Source organism: Centruroides sculpturatus, unplaced genomic scaffold (assembly GCF_000671375.1).
Source record: "Centruroides sculpturatus isolate CEXI.00-Female unplaced genomic scaffold, Cexi_2.0 scaffold1363, whole genome shotgun sequence".
Lineage (NCBI taxonomy): Eukaryota > Metazoa > Arthropoda > Arachnida > Scorpiones > Buthidae > Centruroides > Centruroides sculpturatus.
This window is the reverse complement of record NW_019385541.1, coordinates 94,880-114,430: the sequence shown is the minus strand read 5'-3', so window position 1 is coordinate 114,430 and position 19,551 is coordinate 94,880. Positions and strand designations below refer to the sequence as shown.

Below are 19,551 nucleotides of genomic sequence, written 5' to 3'. Positions count from 1 at the left end.
TCGACCACATCAGTATCGTGTATAAAGACAAACAACGTCTATGGATGGTATAGGTGCAAAATTTGAAATAACAGGTAGGTTTAGTAGAATCGATATATAGACCTAGTATTTAGATCACACGTTCTTTATTTGAATTCGGAATACGAGTCTATTAATTAAATTTTCTGTATTATAGCAGAGGAAGTGGAGAAATAATGGAAGGTATAAAGCAGGGGTGTCCAACAGGCAAGTTCCAATGCGGCCCAATAAACGTGTAAACAAAACCGACAAATGTTTTAATTTATTATTATTTATTTATTTCAATGGCATAAACTCAAAAAAGAAGTTTCACAAAGCCGTAAACCTTTATTCATATTTTATTTTTGAGTGGAAAGAAAATATTTTCAAATACTGTATTTGGAGATGTGTGAATGCGGAAGGATTACTAAATAAAGCTGGAGTTGTGACTCAAAGGATTATAGACCCAAATTTCGGAAAAGGAGGGAAAGATGAGAAAGGACAAAACTTGTAGTAGTGAGAAACGTTAAATAGATCTTCTGTTAAGCAAATATGGACCCGTAATTTTTCAACCTTTTTCACTTTACAGTATTTTTTGTTCTTCGCCTCTTTTCCCCCGCACTTGGGTCTATAATCCTTTGATTCACAACTCCAGCTTTATTTAGTATTTCTTCCAACGTTGCAAGATTTGGCTACATTGCGCCAAATGTGGCTACTTTTTTTTGTATGACGTAAAAAATATCACTTGGCGCTTTGGCTACTTTTTCGGCTACATATCAATATTATTTATAATTATATTAATTGAATAAAAATGCACTTTAAAATGGTGTTTCGTCGCTTTTTATTAATTAGAGACCGAAATAAAACAAATATTTGTGTTTTTCAAATAAATTTTCGTTAGTCTCTTTTATAATAAATGAATTTATCAATTTTTAAGTAAAAATTGAAAGTGTCTGTAGAAGTAATTTTTTAAAATATCCTTTTTTCTTGATAAAGTTTTAATACTTATTATTATAATCTAGACATGTTAATTTTTAAATATACTTGTATATTGGGCCACAAGTATATATTATATATACTTGTGGCCCGAAACTCCTTGACTTCTTCCAATGCGGCCCAGAGAAACAAAAAGGTTGGACACCCCTGGTATAAAGGGATAGATATATGAGAGAAAAAAATTAATAAAATGTAGCGCTGTTTGTGGCAGTGGCGTTTCCTATTCGCTCAGAATTTTTACGTGTGTGTGTTCTGGCATAAAAGCGTAAAACAGAAACTGAACCGAAAGCTGATTCAGTTTTCTGCCACACAATTTTACGCAAGTGTGTTCCTGGCCTTACGCTTTTCTGTGAAAATGAACTAAAGCGGATCATCTTCTACAGTATTTACATAAATAAAAATGTAATGTTCGTTTGTTCCTACCGATTCCTTTGAAATTTTGACACAACGCTGCATTCGAATACGCGCGTTTTTATATAATATACGTGTCGAAATTCCCCCACTGAAGGGAGATGGTCAGGATTAAGGCTTACGGTAAAGAACTCTGCTTCTATTTTAGAATCCGGTAAAGAAAATGCGAATAGTTTTAAAAAATTGTTGCAAAAACGAAAAGAATCCTTCGCTCGCGCGTATAAAACGACTTAGGTTTTTGAAGCGCTGAAAAATGAATAAAAACCTCACCTTATATGCGAGTAAATACGGTAAGTTATCTTTGGGGGAGAAGGTCGGCGCCCGAGACGAAACTCCGTTTAAATCGGGCGGCGGAAGCGCTCTTCGCGGCTCCCGCTCCGATTTTCCCCCGCTGTTTTACCCGGATGGGCCGGAGTCAGTGACGTGAGGGAGAGGGTTTTCGTCAGGCGCTCCCGAAAGTCNCTGCAAACTTTTTAATGCGGTTTTAAGTTAATTGTAACTCGTTGTTTTGGTTTTATGCGATTTTAGAAAATTACGGAACGTATCCCCACTTTTTCAAGGCAAGCAAAGTCTTTTTTTATGCGAATTTTTTATATGCTCTTTTCTGTAGAACGTATCTATCGCATAAAACGAGACCTTACAGTATTACCTTTTTTTTAATACTCTTTCCGCCCTGTGGGCACTAGGAGGGCCTCTTATAGCAGACCCATTATGGGTTCGGCCAGATCCACAATGGGGCGACCGGCTGGTGAGGGACGGGGCCCGACATATTCGAACGGACCACCCCCCGAAAAATTCCTGTGGATTCCTCGACCCGTCCGGATTCGATCCCGGGTTCCCCAGAGCGATAGGCTGCACCTTGACCGCTCGACCATCCGGCCTCATATATTACCCTGTGGAGGCTGGAGATGGAGACTTCGCAGTGGAGTTCGATCCAAAACATTATACTAATATCGATGTTCAGTGTTCACTGACCGCATCGGTGTTCATGTACCTCTAGTGATCACTTTGAGCACTACCAATTGTTTAGCATTGGAACTGTTATAGGTTAAAGACCAAAAAATCTATTTACTGCCAAAGTAAAGTAACAAAAATACACAATAAAAATGAATTTTTTGAAAGGTACTAAATTGAAAGGTATTAGGATTTCGTGAATGGTACTAGGAAAATGATGATGGGTATCTTGGTACTGGGACAAGTAAAAGGTATAGGTGGAACAACACTCAAAGGAGCGCCGTCTGCCGGCCGTTTACGTAAACGGCCGGCAGACGGCGCTCCTTTGAGTGTTGTTCCACCTATACCTTTTACTTGTCCCAGTACCAAGATACCCATCATCATTTTCCTAGTACCATTCACGAAATCCTAATACCTTTCAATTTAGTACCTTTCAAAAAATTCATTTTTATTGTGTATTTTTGTTACTTTACTTTGGCAGTAAATAGATTTTTTGGTCTTTAACCTATAACAGTTCCAATGCTAAACAATTGGTAGTGCTCAAAGTGATCACTAGAGGTACATGAACACCGATGCGGTCAGTGAACACTGAACATCGATATTAGTATAATGTTTTGGATCGAACTCCACTGCGAAGTCTCCATCTCCAGCCTCCACAGGGTAATATATGAGGCCGGATGGTCGAGCGGTCAAGGTGCAGCCTATCGCTCTGGGGAACCCGGGATCGAATCCGGACGGGTCGAGGAATCCACAGGAATTTTTCGGGGGGTGGTCCGTTCGAATATGTCGGGCCCCGTCCCTCACCAGCCGGTCGCCCCATTGTGGATCTGGCCGAACCCATAATGGGTCTGCTATAAGAGGCCCTCCTAGTGCCCACAGGGCGGAAAGAGTATTAAAAAAAAGGTAATACTGTAAGGTCTCGTTTTATGCGATAGATACGTTCTACAGAAAAGAGCATATAAAAAATTCGCATAAAAAAAGACTTTGCTTGCCTTGAAAAAGTGGGGATACGTTCCGTAATTTTCTAAAATCGCATAAAACCAAAACAACGAGTTACAATTAACTTAAAACCGCATTAAAAAGTTTGCAGAAATTAAAAAAAAATAGGCTGCTTAATTAATAAATTACTTCGAATGTCTGAAAGAAATTCATATAAAAGCTTAAAATAAACTTGTATTCAAACTTAATTCAGTTTATTTTATTGAAAAGTAATACAAGGGGAATCCCCGAATTGCAAAAGCTCACTCTAAAAACAAATCACTGACATCTGGATGTGAAGAGTTAATTAAACACCTTTAGTTCCTCGCCCGAGTTAACTCGGGCAGGTTACATAGCGTTACATAAAACACGGTCCTTAAGGCCATTTTGGAATTTTTTTTTTGAATTTTTGGAATGTTTTTTAAGTCTCCAAATTTTTTAAAAATATTTAAAAATATACGGCCAGCTAGTGTTCACCCTACTTTAAACCCTTGTCCTCCCGCGACGTCTATGAGAATGCCCCGGGAAATCCAACTCCAGCTGTGTTCAAGGTCATCCAGATGTGTAAACAATGACTCATCGGTGTTAAATTTCACAGAAGGGCGAGACAAAGGAAGTTAAACTTTGAAGCTTTTTCTTCAAAATTAACGCATTTCTTTCGTTTTTTTCAGTTTTAAGTATTTTTTATGTTTAATTACATTTATATCAAAAATTGCTAGGAACTAAAGCGATTAAGGTAGATCTAGCTGTCCTTTACATCCATAAACGTTATATGTCAGTGGAACAAATGGAGTGAGCTTTGAGCGTTCCACGATTTTTGGAGACTGTCTATATGCGGGCTTCCTAAACAAGCCTATATGTATGCTTGTCCAAGAAATTTCTGGATGAAATACAAACCGCACAACTTCAAAATCGCATAAAAATAATCTGCATAAAGAGAGACCTTACAGTATATGAATTTAGCCTGTATGAATTTTGTATGTTACATGTAACACTATATATTTTAATAAATAGAAATTTCAAAAATGATAAATTTATTATTTATAAATATATATATATACATTCAAAAGTGTACGGTCAAAGTAGTAGCGAGGTTGAGGCCGAAGTTTTAAACGCATAAACGTGTACGTCAGACGTTCAGCGCCGCTTTCCTGTAAGTCTAGAAGTTTGACAATGGCGTTTGGATAGTCAGTGGAATCATGCTCGACATTCCAAATGCCATTGTCAAACTTCTAAGCTTACAGGAAAGTGGCGCTGAACGTCCGACGTACACGTTTTCGCGTTTAAAACTTCAGCCTCAACCTCTCTAATGCCCGCATGAGTCAATACATCATTTTGACTTACTGTATTGATTCTGCATATACTTATATCGTATTATCGATATTAATATCGATTTTTAAAAAAATACTATCGCACATTACTGATCGAGTTTTTTTTTTAGAGAAAACTTAAGTACCATTTTTTGTTATCTAGTACTCTTTTTAGTACCTTTTATAGGCTTGGAACAACTCTGGCTCCTTTCCGTCGTAGGGTAATTTCGGCAGGAGTGTGCGCCAAGCGGAAAGAAGACTGAACGGCAATTATTAGCTTACCGTTTCGCCGAATAAAACGGCACATCTATTACTTTTACCCAGCGAAAACTTCTGGCCGGGGTACGTTCCGGCGGCTTTGCATTGGACGGGACGACTCTTCCATCAGCCAGAGGATTCCGGACTTCCATACGCCAGCGAGTGGTAAAACCAAAGTACCCATGGCCTTTTACTCCTGCCGCCGCGTAAGATATTGCCAATTTCGGTATCTACCGGGCAGCTGGCTGCCGGCGCTCGGTACTTCTTATGGAAAACCGGATTTACAGAACGAACGGGGAACAAAACGGGATATTCCAATCAACAGGGAAGCTTTCTGGCTGTTATACGTCTGGTACCGAAATAAACGCCTTTGGTAATAGTCGACGTTTACTTAAACCCCAAGGATTTTCCACCGGCTCACCGATTTCTCTTCTTCTCCCAAGTATCTCTATCCGAAACTAAACTTATCGCTTTTCGTTCTATACATTACCTTATCGGATTTTATGACCCTACCCAACGGAGTGCCTCTTCTTCCCGGGCGCCGAGTGCCGTCTTTTTTCCTTTTTGCGCCTTCGCTCGTTTCCTTTATTTTTCCTCCAAAGCGGTTATTCCCAATTCCCACTACCCGGCACTCGTGCGCCTGTTGCGGAAATTATTGGCCGGCCGCCGATTAAGGAAACGGTTTACTTTCACCCTTCTTCCGTGGAAAATACAAAACTCGGAATTCGGGAAAGTTTTCGTGATAGACGTAAATTAAGAAACGTGAGACGTCTACGGCATCTGATTTAAAATACTTTTCGAAATGCACTTTGATTACGGTGGCGTAAAGCTTTTCGATAAATAATCCGATAACCATAGTTTCCGACTTAGAAACTTTGGGGGGGGGGAATATCTGGTTTTTAGCGCATTTCTCCTCCATGGTTTATTAAAATTCAAAATGGCATTCTCCTTTTTAATTACGGCAACTATAATCTTAAGGACAAAAACTATATAAATAAGTAATACGGAGGTTATAAAACGAAAGTTTTCTATTATTATTATTATTATTATTATTATTATTATGTAAGGTTCAGTGGGTTATACTTGGTTGATATGGTGACTGTATACTATGCCAGACCACAGGCAAGGCATATCAACCAAAACAAGACAAAAATTAAATAAGAGTTTGTGTGTGTTTGTGTCTGTATTCAAGAATTTCCTAACAATATAACATGTATTCAATATAGTGGCCTTCTGTAGTGTGATGCATGTGTTTCTATTCAATTGTAATGTTCCCAGGCTTTTGTGTAGTTTGGTATGACACCTGTAGAGGAGAGAACTACAAGTACAATAAGCACCCTATCCATCCTCCACAGATGCCTTATTTCCTGGGCAAATTCTGTGTACTATACTTACAATATACAAAACACATGCACTGAAAAAATCAGCAAGTGTTTGGAATGGATATGAATGAGTGTGATGTCTAGTCTGCTGTAAATTGTTTTATCTGTGATTATTGCGTGTGTTGTTTTCCAAAACTGTCTGTGGTATATACTTGTAGTATGGTTCGTGGATGTCTAATAATTTGGGTTTCTTTGCAAGCTCTTGGTGTATTATATTTGCTATTTGATTATATCTATGTAAATAATCTGTCTGTGCAAGGAGCTTGCAACCAGAAGTGATGTGTTGTATAGTTTCTGGCATGATGTGACATTTTCTGCATATGTCATTTTTGAGTCTTGTATCTTTGAGTATGTGTTTTCTGTAGAGTTTAATATTTATGACCTGATCCTGTATGGCAATTATGAACCCTTCCGTCTCCCCAAAGAAGCATCCCTGAGCTAACTGGCTGTTTGACGCAGTTTTGTCAACAAAATCCTGGGCCAGGTTGTAGGGATGCCTGCCGTGGAGTGCCTTTTGAACCCACGATTGCTTAATGGTGTCTATGCTTTTTATATGTTGTGTCGTGTCTGTATGATGCGAGTGTAAATTTAATGGTGAAATTTCCACACACTTGTTGGACATTTAGCAAAATAACTTATATTAAGAAACTTTTCAAACAAATTAAGAAAATACTTTATCAATATAATATAGTATCGATTCCAGAACAAAAGAATAGACCATATTACATAAAAGGAGAATACCAACAATAGAGGATAAAATTAACAGACTATTAAAAAAAAAAGGCGAGTGTTGTATACAGATTTAATTGTGATTGTTGGGAACCATTTACTTATGTCAGAGAGACAGGAAGAGAATTATGCGAAAGAACCAGAAAACGTGTTAGAGCAATAAAATATGACAGTGTGTTGAATGGATGTCAGAATGATCTTAATATATTATGGATAGTCCAATTGGAGAAAAATATGACAAAGAGAAAGTGATATGAACACCTAGAAATAGTTAACATTAAAAAGATTTTTGTTTCTAATGAATGAGGATGATGGAGTAAATTTATACAAGTTGTAGAATTGGTTTCTGGCCAAAAGGAGACAGGAGGGGAGCTGTTCTGTTGCAGTAGGAGTGTTCGTGAATGGAGTGAGAAACAATGAATGAAAGTAATGACATCAAGGACTGTGTGGAATGTGTATGGTTAAAGAAAAGAACACGGGTACTGCAATAATTTGAAGATATAATTAGTTTAATTTTTTAAAGAATTTTAAACAATAATGTTTTTATGAAATAGTAAAAATGATTATATTATGGAAATAGAAAAAAAATGGTTGAAATATTGTGTAAGGTAAACTTTTAAAATTTTTAGTAGATATATAATTATAATTTGTAAATTTATTGTATATTTAATAGAATATCAAAAAAGTGTGTGCTTCATTTGGCTTGTTTGAAAGAAAGTCTACCAAGGAGGAAAATATTGTAATTTCCAAAATGCATCTGAGTAAAATAAAGTTATTGATTGCCTAATATTTTGAAGTCTGTGGATGTGATAATTCCTGGATAATAATGGCATTTGAACTGGTTATATATTGATGTAAGTAATATGCTTTATTCACAAGTAATATGCTTTATTCACAGAGAAACTCTTGTATGTGAAAGGTTTGAATTTGGAATCAAAATCTACAAGTAAACAATGTCAAATTGTGAATCTACTAAATTTGTCCAGCTATAATTCTACCTGTTTACAGTTTAATGCAAGGAAACAAGATCAAATTGTCATCCTCTGCTATTCCATTACCGAAATGCATTGGTCATCCAAAAAAGTTTTATCGACATTTGATCGGCCAAAATTCTGGAGGTGAAAATTTTGCATGCATATTTGTTGGATAGTTATTGGCTTAAAGAAATTTACTTATTGAATGACATTTTTTCAATACATAAATAAACTTAATCAAAAACTGCAAGGAGTGTGTGATAATATATTAAAATACACTAGCAAGGTTTATGGATTCAGAGTAAAAAATTTAACCTTTGAGTAGTCTAAAAGAATTCTCTAGTAATGCTATAATTTGAATCCTAAGAAAGACTTAAGACAAATAGAACAATATCTGTGTATGCTCGACAAGGCTTCATCAACATTTGGAAATATGTGATAATGAAAAGTTCAATTAGACATATAAACATCTCTAAGCCCAATAGTTATATTAAAACCAAATGATAACCAGATTAAATCTAGTTATATTACAGCTACTATTAATAATTAAATACCGAGTAATTTGGCCTAGAGACATGCATTAGAATCCAATTCTTATTAAATTTGATAATTATAATTAAATGAATATTTATTGCCCACCAGTGGCCGAGTGGTCTTCGTACCCTAAACACTGGGAGTTCGGTCGTGGGTTCGCGCCGCGATCGGACAGGCTGGCTGCTTGGAGTTTTCCGGGTTTTCTCCTTGCCAATAACGACTAAATAGGAGGCCAGTTCCCCATAAAAGTCCTCCCGGAAGGCATTAGTTCCCCTCGCGTAACATCGCGCCCCAGAGAAGGCAACGGGAAACCACTCTGGGTACTACCTTTCCCTAGTAACGCCTTGGCGTACTTACTAATCTGCGCCGGGTGTGGCCGAGGTCGGGAATAACCTGATATGGCACTATGAGTGAATGAGAGAATATTTATTAAAATAATTTAAGTTCTGGAAGAAAAGAATTGGACCAAAGTGGAACTCAAACCTGCAACTAGTATGGTTATATGTAAATTAAATATGACCGGAAGCAAAGGATTGAACAATGCATCAGCAAGGCATGTCACTGTTGTCGGTTCGAGTCCGCTCAGGGCCAATTCTTTTCTTCTAGACTTTAATATTTGTTAAATAATCTAGAAATTTAATTATAATTATTAAATTTAATATGAGGTGGCACCCAATGCCTACTTGTGAGCCAAATTACTTGGTGTTTAAATTATAAATAGTAGTAATAATATAGCCCAATTTAATCTGGCAATCATTTGGGTTCAATTAGATCCAAGTCTAATTGGGACAACTCTATTTGCATTATCATTAAAAATTTCTATATCACATTTCTCAATGAAAAAAGGAAGCACTGTTTACATTTTATGAATGATTAGCATTCTCAAAATACAATTTAGAGAAAATGAATTAACAAAAATTTTCATAAAAAGAATTTTTCCTCTTTGCTTCCAACTACTTGTGTCAATAAAATTCCTCATTGATGGCAGCTATACAGAATTTAATTAACTATCATTAAAAAGTCTTAATTAGAAATTCTGTTTAGCCATTTCAAAAATAAAATCTTAAAAAAGTTATATTCACAAAAGTGTGTTCAAATTTCTCATTAAAAAAAATTAAATATTGGATTTGTATGTTTCTGAATAAAATCTGTTTCCCCTTACTACTCTGCATTTTTTATATTATATAATTTTTAATAATGAATTATTCACTAAGCCTAGTACAAACCTTACCCCAAATCATTTTAAGTATAGGCTATAACAAAAAATGTTACAAAGCACCAGTTTATTCTTATATCGATTGCTACTTTCATATATCTCTTAATATAAAAATTTTATATCTAATGCTTAAAATAAAACTGATAAATTGAATTTTACATAATTCCCAAAACACTCAATGTTAAAATTTTCTGGAATTTAAGTGTTAGTTTTAAAATTTATATTTACAATCCATTACCTCCTCTATGACGAATCCACGCTACGTAATGACCACTAGTGCTCGAACGTCCCCTGTGAGTAAGAACTGCAATTAATTCGTAGTAGCCACTATTATTGGATCCGGGATCTGTCGCATTCAAATAAATTTTGTTAAATCTACAATTATTATTTCTCTTAATGAATAAAAACATTATCAAACACAAACCATCCGGAAAACTATAATCAATTTTTTCCTTGGGTGAAGTCTTTGACTTGGATACATCATTAGATATTTTTAACTGTAAAAGACAACTTTACATTGTAAAAATTTAAAATTAACAGAATTAATATAAAAATATTCATACATTTTGGGCTTCTTCTATTTTTTTATCTTCAATTTCTTTAAAACGCAATCTCATCGGAATAAGTTTTTGTTGTAATTTTTCTGTACATAAGTCAAAAACATCTAAATTCAATGTAAATTTTACATCCTATATTGAAAACAGGTCTTACATTAAAATCTTATATCACAACAATAATCTATTTTATTCAAGCATCACACAAATATAAGAAAAAATTAACTTTCTTACTTTTAATATTTTTGCATTAATGGATTCTCTTTCTTTATAGAAAAATCTCACAAATTGTATGGTAAGATAAGCAGGTAATCGACTAATTTTACACTGAAATAAATTTATTATTACTTTCTTAAAAAGAAAAAAAAATTTTAAAAATTAAAAAAACTCAAATTCAAAAGGACACACTTACTGTTTTTTGATATTGAGCATCTCGATCTAAAGTCATCGAATGTTTAGTGATTACTTCTTGCATCCGCTTTAAAAAATAAATAAATAAACAAACAAACAAACAAACAAACACAGACTTCAGAATAATCTATCGATGATAATTTTTCTCCGAAATAATACTTACCGATTTTAATCCAGTGTGCATATATTTAACATCTAAACAAGATAGATAAATAAAAATTTATTGAAGTTACCAGATGTATTTTTTATTTAAATTTTTAAAAACTTAAATTTTTAAAAACCTTGTGATATAAAGCAACTAAGTTGAAGGAAATTTTCTTCATTGTGTGTTGGTTGTTCATCTTCAGATTCAGTACATTTTAAACTGAATTAAAGTTAAAGTTAATATAATTCTCAAATATATATACAATCAAATATTCACAAATAAAAATTATCTAAAAAAATAAAATTTGCTTTAATTCACTATTACCAATATATAGGATGATGAAACAGTCAAAATTTCAATCAAGTAATAAAATATTTGCACAATACAATTAACACCTTAATTTATCCAGAATTTATTTTATTATTGCTAACATTTTTAGATGTTTAATGTGTCTTCGGGCATTACAATCCTTTTTGAACAGTATAAATCAATTTTATTAAAATCTTAGAGTATGTTCCATACAAAAAATTAAAAAAAAAAGTATATAAAATTTTGTTAATGTTTCAAATCCCTACAAAAATATACTTTTTAAATTCAAAATTATCCAAACAAATGAGACTTTCAAAATCAGGTGACTAAAATCAAATGAGACTTTCAAAATCAGGTGTTAATTGTATCATATTACAAGACCCAAGAAAAGACTCGGGGATTTATAAGGTACCGATTTGAGACGACAGATAAGGGATGTTGAAAGAGCCTCAACCTAGGCTCAATAGCCAAATGGTGGTGTCCCATCTTTTGTATGATTTGAAACCAGGGGTTAAGGTATTGTGAAAGGAGAGTAAAATGATATGTTCAGTAAGAGATCAAGGAGTTAAGGATGCTAGAGCATATAGAAATTTGTCTATAAAACAAGAAACATGCATTAATTTCAAAGAATTTCAATGCACAAAAGTAAATATACAATGTTCGCAGGTGAAATCAGAATATTTAAAGTTATATTATGTTCTGAATGCTTCTTTTACTTACTTTAAATTTAGTCTGCATAATTTTGAAAAACCTGCTTTGATTGGATAATTTGAAATTTAAAAGTTTTGTTCATTGTCAGGATTTGGAACATTCATAATTTGAATTTTCATTTGTATAAAAACATATTCCAGTTCCAACTCTAAAAATTTCATTTATCCTGAAGACAGATATTTAAACATCTGAAAATGTTAGCAATAATAAAATAAATGCTGGAAAAATTAAAGTATGTTAATTGTATCATATTACAAGACATCAAGTTGATTTTCTCAAGTTATAAAATATTTGATTGAAATTTTACAACCAATGCATTAAAATTTTATAAAAGTAAACATCTAACATTGTTACCAATTTAAAATGATTATTGGAAGTGTCTTCTATTTTTCTTGACATAGCCAATCATTTTTATTTGGAAATATTTTGCATAATATTTCAGCTAAAACATACTTCATTAAAATTTGAATTGTGTTTGTTTACAGAAAAATTACAGTCTTTAATGGCTTTTAAAAGTAGAATCAACACATGCAAGGTCATGTGAAGAAATTCCTCTTGAAATTATGAGTTCTCCAAAGTTATCTTTCCACTATATTGCATAAAATAAACTGTACTGTAACAGTTATTGAAAATATGAGTTTTGGATTTAGCTGTCATTTAATTTGTCAATAGGCAGATATAAAATTTCCTTACAGTAATATTTTGAACTAATGGATACACTGTCTTGAAGCTGTAACTCAAATACTTACTTTTAACATGTAGAGAAACTTCATCAATACTATCAGGGTTTTTGGAACACCACACATGCATATTTTCTGAGTTATTGTAACCTACAAGTTAATTAATTAAACAATGTTTAATTTTTGAATTGCTGTAATGTCTGCCAACATTACAGCAATTGAAATATGTAGCACTAAAACAAAATAATTACATTGTGGCTGAATTAAAAAGAACAAAGTTTGCAAACTCCATTCTAAAAGATAAAATCAAACAGGATCATAATTTCTTATAATCATTCCTAACTTTTTGGCAGTTTTTACTTTTTTCTTTTTTAACAACAGATTCAATAAAACATTTGTTCAATTTCAGAATTTTTGTCCAGGCAAACAAAAAACATGTCCACAATTTAAATAATAGCTTTTGAATTATATATATTTCTGTTTATGCCATACTAAGTCTCACTTTTGATAATTGTTCATATTTTTTGAGAATATTACCTTCGGTAAGCAAAAAAGATAATATTCTCAAAAAATATGAACAATTATCAAAAGTGAGACTTAGTATGGCATAAACAGAAATATATATAATTCAAAAGCTATTATTTAAATTGTGGACATGTTTTTTGTTTGCCTGGACAAAAATTCTGAAATTGAACAAATGTTTTATTGAATCTGTTGTTAAAAAAGAGACTCAGTATGGCATAAACAGAAATATATAATAAGCAGTAGAACATTGCTGTAAGTTACACATTGCAAATACAAAACAGAAATAATGACATAATTCATTACAACCAACAAAATCAAAACACCAGCACAGAAGCATCTAGAAACCAACAGCAGTAGCATCCCACATATCTCCATAGCTACCTGGTTTAATTTACCAATATGATATTACTGTTTTTTTTTTTTTTTTTGGTAAACCAGAACCGTCATTGAAGAAGATCATTTCTAGAACTTATGACAATTCTTTAAAAGAATGGAAAATCAAAAAAATTCTTCACTTAATTCTCAGACATTTTTGATACTATGTAGATTTCCCCATTTTTTCCAATAATTAATATCTTATCAAGCTTTTCCCATTTTGAACTAATTCTTCTTCTAGTTTCCTAAACTTATCTATTGCTTCAACTAAATATTTAAATTGCAAAAAACAACCATATTGTACATTTCTAAGTTATCTTAATGTTAAGTTATTTACTATTGAGTACTGTTTCTTCCTCTCATTTTTGTTTACATTATTGGTTGCCATAATTTTTGCAGTGTAAATGTAACATTAGCTGCGAGATCATCATCTCTGTATATTGTGTTCACTATAATGACAAAACTAAAATTTTATTGACTTCTACTGCTTTATAGTAATTTCCCCCAGAATAATTATTCCTAGAAGTATGATTTCTGCAAACTTATTGGGTTTTAAGGATATGTATACTTAGTTCAATCTATAATATCTCAACAAATTATTCTCTCACTGTGTTTAAACTTGACAGAAGATAAACAGAAATGTCTATTTTGTTAACTTAAGCATTATTTCAATTACAGTATTATAGTAATGTAAATTGTTCATTGAATACAGACAGAATACAGACAGTTGTGGGTTCGAGTCCCACTCCGGGCCGATTTTTTCTCCCAGCGGTTCTAAATTATTTAAATTAATTAATTTATTTATAATTATTAATATTAATAAGAGATGGTGCCTAACGCTTACCTCTAGTGCCAAATTAATTACGTAATTTATTTAGTAATTAGCCTTAAAACTAGCCCGATGGATTTACGGCATATGTTTGGTGATTAGCTATATTACATCGGGTTTAGCGATGATTATATATATTACGCCTTGCCGGGGCTTGCGATGGCCGGTTGAGTGCCTTATAGGAGTAGGACGTGGGCACTGAATGTGTCCCCAGCCGGCATTGTAATAACCGTCGATGGTTACATAGTTATACGCTGGAAGAGGAGATCGGATCGGAGGTCCGGATAGCGTAACTGGCAACGCATCTGCACGGTAAGCAGGAGTTGTGGGTTCGAGTCCCGCTCCGGGCCGATTTTTTCTCCCAGCGGTTCTAAATTATTTAAATTAATTAATTTATTTATAATTATTAATATTAATAAGAGATGGCGCCTAACGCTTACCTCTAGTGCCAAATTAATTACGTAATTTATTTAGTAATTAGCCTTAAAACTAGCCCGATGGATTTACGGCATATGTTTGGTGATTAGCTATATTACATCGGGTTTAGCGATGATTATATATATTACGCCTTGCCGGGGCTTGCGATGGCCGGTTGAGTGCCTTATAGGAGTAGGACGTGGGCACTGAATGTGTCCCCAGCCGGCATTGTAATAACCGTCGATGGTTACATAGTTATACGCTGGAAGAGGAGATCGGATCGGAGGTCCGGATAGCGTAACTGGCAACGCATCTGCACGGTAAGCAGGAGTTGTGGGTTCGAGTCCCGCTCCGGGCCGATTTTTTCTCCCAGCGGTTCTAAATTATTTAAATTAATTAATTTATTTATAATTATTAATATTAATAAGAGATGGCGCCTAACGCTTACCTCTAGTGCCAAATTAATTACGTAATTTATTTAGTAATTAGCCTTAAAACTAGCCCGATGGATTTACGGCATATGTTTGGTGATTAGCTATATTACATCGGGTTTAGCGATGATTATATATATTACGCCTTGCCGGGGCTTGCGATGGCCGGTTGAGTGCCTTATAGGAGTAGGACGTGGGCACTGAATGTGTCCCCAGCCGGCATTGTAATAACCGTCGATGGTTACATAGTTATACGCTGGAAGAGGAGATCGGATCGGAGGTCCGGATAGCGTAACTGGCAACGCATCTGCACGGTAAGCAGGAGTTGTGGGTTCGAGTCCCGCTCCGGGCCGATTTTTTCTCCCAGCGGTTCTAAATTATTTAAATTAATTAATTTATTTATAATTATTAATATTAATAAGAGATGGCGCCTAACGCTTACCTCTAGTGCCAAATTAATTACGTAATTTATTTAGTAATTAGCCTTAAAACTAGCCCGATGGATTTACGGCATATGTTTGGTGATTAGCTATATTACATCGGGTTTAGCGATGATTATATATATTACGCCTTGCCGGGGCTTGCGATGGCCGGTTGAGTGCCTTATAGGAGTAGGACGTGGGCACTGAATGTGTCCCCAGCCGGCATTGTAATAACCGTCGATGGTTACATAGTTATACGCTGGAAGAGGAGATCGGATCGGAGGTCCGGATAGCGTAACTGGCAACGCATCTGCACGGTAAGCAGGAGTTGTGGGTTCGAGTCCCGCTCCGGGCCGATTTTTTCTCCCAGCGGTTCTAAATTATTTAAATTAATTAATTTATTTATAATTATTAATATTAATAAGAGATGGCGCCTAACGCTTACCTCTAGTGCCAAATTAATTACGTAATTTATTTAGTAATTAGCCTTAAAACTAGCCCGATGGATTTACGGCATATGTTTGGTGATTAGCTATATTACATCGGGTTTAGCGATGATTATATATATTACGCCTTGCCGGGGCTTGCGATGGCCGGTTGAGTGCCTTATAGGAGTAGGACGTGGGCACTGAATGTGTCCCCAGCCGGCATTGTAATAACCGTCGATGGTTACATAGTTATACGCTGGAAGAGGAGATCGGATCGGAGGTCCGGATAGCGTAACTGGCAACGCATCTGCACGGTAAGCAGGAGTTGTGGGTTCGAGTCCCGCTCCGGGCCGATTTTTTCTCCCAGCGGTTCTAAATTATTTAAATTAATTAATTTATTTATAATTATTAATATTAATAAGAGATGGCGCCTAACGCTTACCTCTAGTGCCAAATTAATTACGTAATTTATTTAGTAATTAGCCTTAAAACTAGCCCGATGGATTTACGGCATATGTTTGGTGATTAGCTATATTACATCGGGTTTAGCGATGATTATATATATTACGCCTTGCCGGGGCTTGCGATGGCCGGTTGAGTGCCTTATAGGAGTAGGACGTGGGCACTGAATGTGTCCCCAGCCGGCATTGTAATAACCGTCGATGGTTACATAGTTATACGCTGGAAGAGGAGATCGGATCGGAGGTCCGGATAGCGTAACTGGCAACGCATCTGCACGGTAAGCAGGAGTTGTGGGTTCGAGTCCCGCTCCGGGCCGATTTTTTCTCCCAGCGGTTCTAAATTATTTAAATTAATTAATTTATTTATAATTATTAATATTAATAAGAGATGGTGCCTAACGCTTACCTCTAGTACCAAATTCGTTATGTAATTAATATAGTAATTAGCCATAAAACTAGCCCGATGGATTTACGGCGTACGTTTGGAGATTACAGACAGAAATTCCCACTGTTGTGCACTTACTAGTGGGTCAAGTTAAACGTATGAAAATTAGAAAATACATAGTTTTGGCAACATCCGTGAAGTTTAACAGCTCTTTTCATATAAACTACAGAAAATTTATAGTACTTGGCAGATGTGTAAAATATTACACCCAAAATGTCCTCTCCATTAACACTGGCACTATTGCAGTATTGTATTTAGATAAAAATTGAAAAATTTCACTATTACTACCAATACAGAAAAACTTATTGATCACCTTATTACCTCAATACATTATTAGTCATATTTATGATGAATTAACAAAATTTAAATCTATCTGATAAATTATACCGACAGATTTGGAAACAACTATTTCTATTAATAAAAACTACTTTCAAAAGCAGCATCATCAAAACTTATTCAGCTAATTATTTTTAACAGCAAATCCATGACAAAATGTATTGGGTTGTTTGGAAAGTAATTTCGTTTTTTTACCATTAGACGGATTAGTCGCATTTTTCCTGCCATTTTCATTCTAAACTGTATTATCATCATATATTTTAACAGCTAACATTTTAAGGCTTATTTATAAAAAATTTTGTTAGATTCTGTGCAATTGTTTATTTTTTGTCCCATCAAATATGGAAGATCGAAAGCAGCATTTTCAGCTCTTTTGTTACCGAAAAAGTAAGAATGCTGTTCAAGCAAGAAAAAAATTGTGTGACGTGTATGGAGAAGATGTATTGAGAGAAAGACAGTGCCAAAACNATATTTTAACAGCTAACATTTTAAGGCTTATTTATAAAAAATTTTGTTAGATTCTGTGCAATTGTTTATTTTTTGTCCCATCAAATATGGAAGATCGAAAGCAGCATTTTCAGCTCTTTTGTTACCGAAAAAGTAAGAATGCTGTTCAAGCAAGAAAAAAATTGTGTGACGTGTATGGAGAAGATGTATTGAGAGAAAGACAGTGCCAAAACAGGTTTACAAAATTTCGTTCTGGCAATTTCAATATTGAAGATGCACCACGTTCTGGATGGCCAGTTGACGCCAATGAAAACAAAATAAAGATACTGATTGAAGCAAACTGCCAAATAACAACATGTGAAATCACTAAGAGATTAAATCTGTCAAATTGAACTGCTTATGATTACTTGAAACAAACTGGTTTTGTTTCAAAGCTTGATATACGGGTTCTACATGTCCTTAGAGTGATGCTCTCTTTGGTGGGATTTCAAGGAAATTTTTTTTGGGAGCTTTTACCAGACAATTTAACAATTGATTCGAAAGTGTACTGCCATCGAGTAAACAAATTGAGTAATATCATCAAACAGAAAAGGCGGCAGACTTGATCAACAAAACAGGTGTAGTGTTTTACCACAATAATGTCAAATTTCACACAAGGTTGGTAACTTGTCAGAAACTGTTATAACTTAGATGGGACCTGCTATCACACCAACCATATTCACCAGATCGAGCACACTTGGATTATTACTTGTTCCGGCCTATACAAATTTTTTTTAACTGTAAGACATTTACTTGAAAAATGACAATGTCAAAAATCACTTGGATCAGATTTTTGTAAGCAACGATCAAAACTTTTATGAATGTGAAATTATGCTACCACCAAAAAAATGACAACAGGTATTTGACCAAAATGGCCAATATATACAGTAGAGCATCGATTATCCGACCCCCCGATTAACCGTCACATTGGTTAACCGACCGTTCTAGTTGGCAAATTTCAAATGTCCGCTAGTGATGTGGCGCTACAATATTTGGCTATGTCTTGGCTACTTTAATATTATTTTTGTTAAATTTTTGCATGTTTTTGCATGTTTTAGCTGGCATCAACGGCTCGACCATTGAAGGGAAGCCAGTATTTAAACGAGACTTAATTTTCTAATTATGAGTGGTTGTTTGTTTTGTTAGCAATAAAATAATTTAAAAATAATTTTTAACGATACAATAGCGACGATTATTATTTTAAAAAAATTTGTTAGGCTAAACATTGATGAAAATTCAACGCAAAGTTGGTTAATAGCAATACAGTAGACCCCCCTATAATGCTTAGATACGTTCCACGTTAATCGAATTTTACGTTGTAGGAATCATTAAATACATGAGCCAATTGCAACCCGATAGGTGTGAAGTTTACGGACTAAGGCTGTTTGAAAGGTTTTCTTCTATAAAATTAACCGATTCTAGACTAATTCCACTCAACATTTCCAAAACACATATAATTTTTTGGGAATAATCTGTATAAACTATAATATATACAAAAAATTCCGAGTGTGCACCGTTCGACTACGCCATTGCTCAAAACTTGTTTTCATCGCGAAACAGCGCACGAAACGGCGGCCGTGATTTCTGATAACGAATTTTTCGCAGAAAAATAACTTGACCTTTGACATCATTAATATAAATAATTTTTATGGCTGTTGAATAAGAAATGTTTCTTTCACAAGAAATGTATAAAATTACAGTACTGTATTAGACTTACGGTACCTAATTTACATACTGTACAGACGTAGTTAGCGTAAAAATCTCCGNAACGCTTTTATTATGATTTTATATTTATACAGAAAAAATTATAGGCAAAATATATAACAAAAGAAAAAGTATCAGCTTAA

The 19,551-nt window shown here is 34.3% G+C and overlaps 1 protein-coding gene across 1 annotated transcript in view; it reads right to left on the bottom strand.

Moving 5' to 3' along the window:
* Nucleotides 1-9,939: 9,939 nt before the first annotated feature.
* LOC111639949 (ubiquitin carboxyl-terminal hydrolase 14-like) overlaps nt 9,940-19,551 on the bottom strand; it is a 54,493-nt gene continuing 44,881 nt past the window's right edge. The window contains exons 10-16 of the mRNA XM_023385912.1: nt 10,986-11,068; nt 10,868-10,899; nt 10,706-10,771; nt 10,528-10,620; nt 10,303-10,428; nt 10,164-10,236; nt 9,940-10,085 (exon numbers count right to left, since the gene is read on the bottom strand). Coding sequence (XP_023241680.1) covers nt 9,964-10,085; nt 10,164-10,236; nt 10,303-10,428; nt 10,528-10,620; nt 10,706-10,771; nt 10,868-10,899; nt 10,986-11,068 — 595 coding nt within the window. The 3' untranslated portion in view covers nt 9,940-9,963. The remainder of the gene's footprint in view (nt 10,086-10,163; nt 10,237-10,302; nt 10,429-10,527; nt 10,621-10,705; nt 10,772-10,867; nt 10,900-10,985; nt 11,069-19,551) is intronic.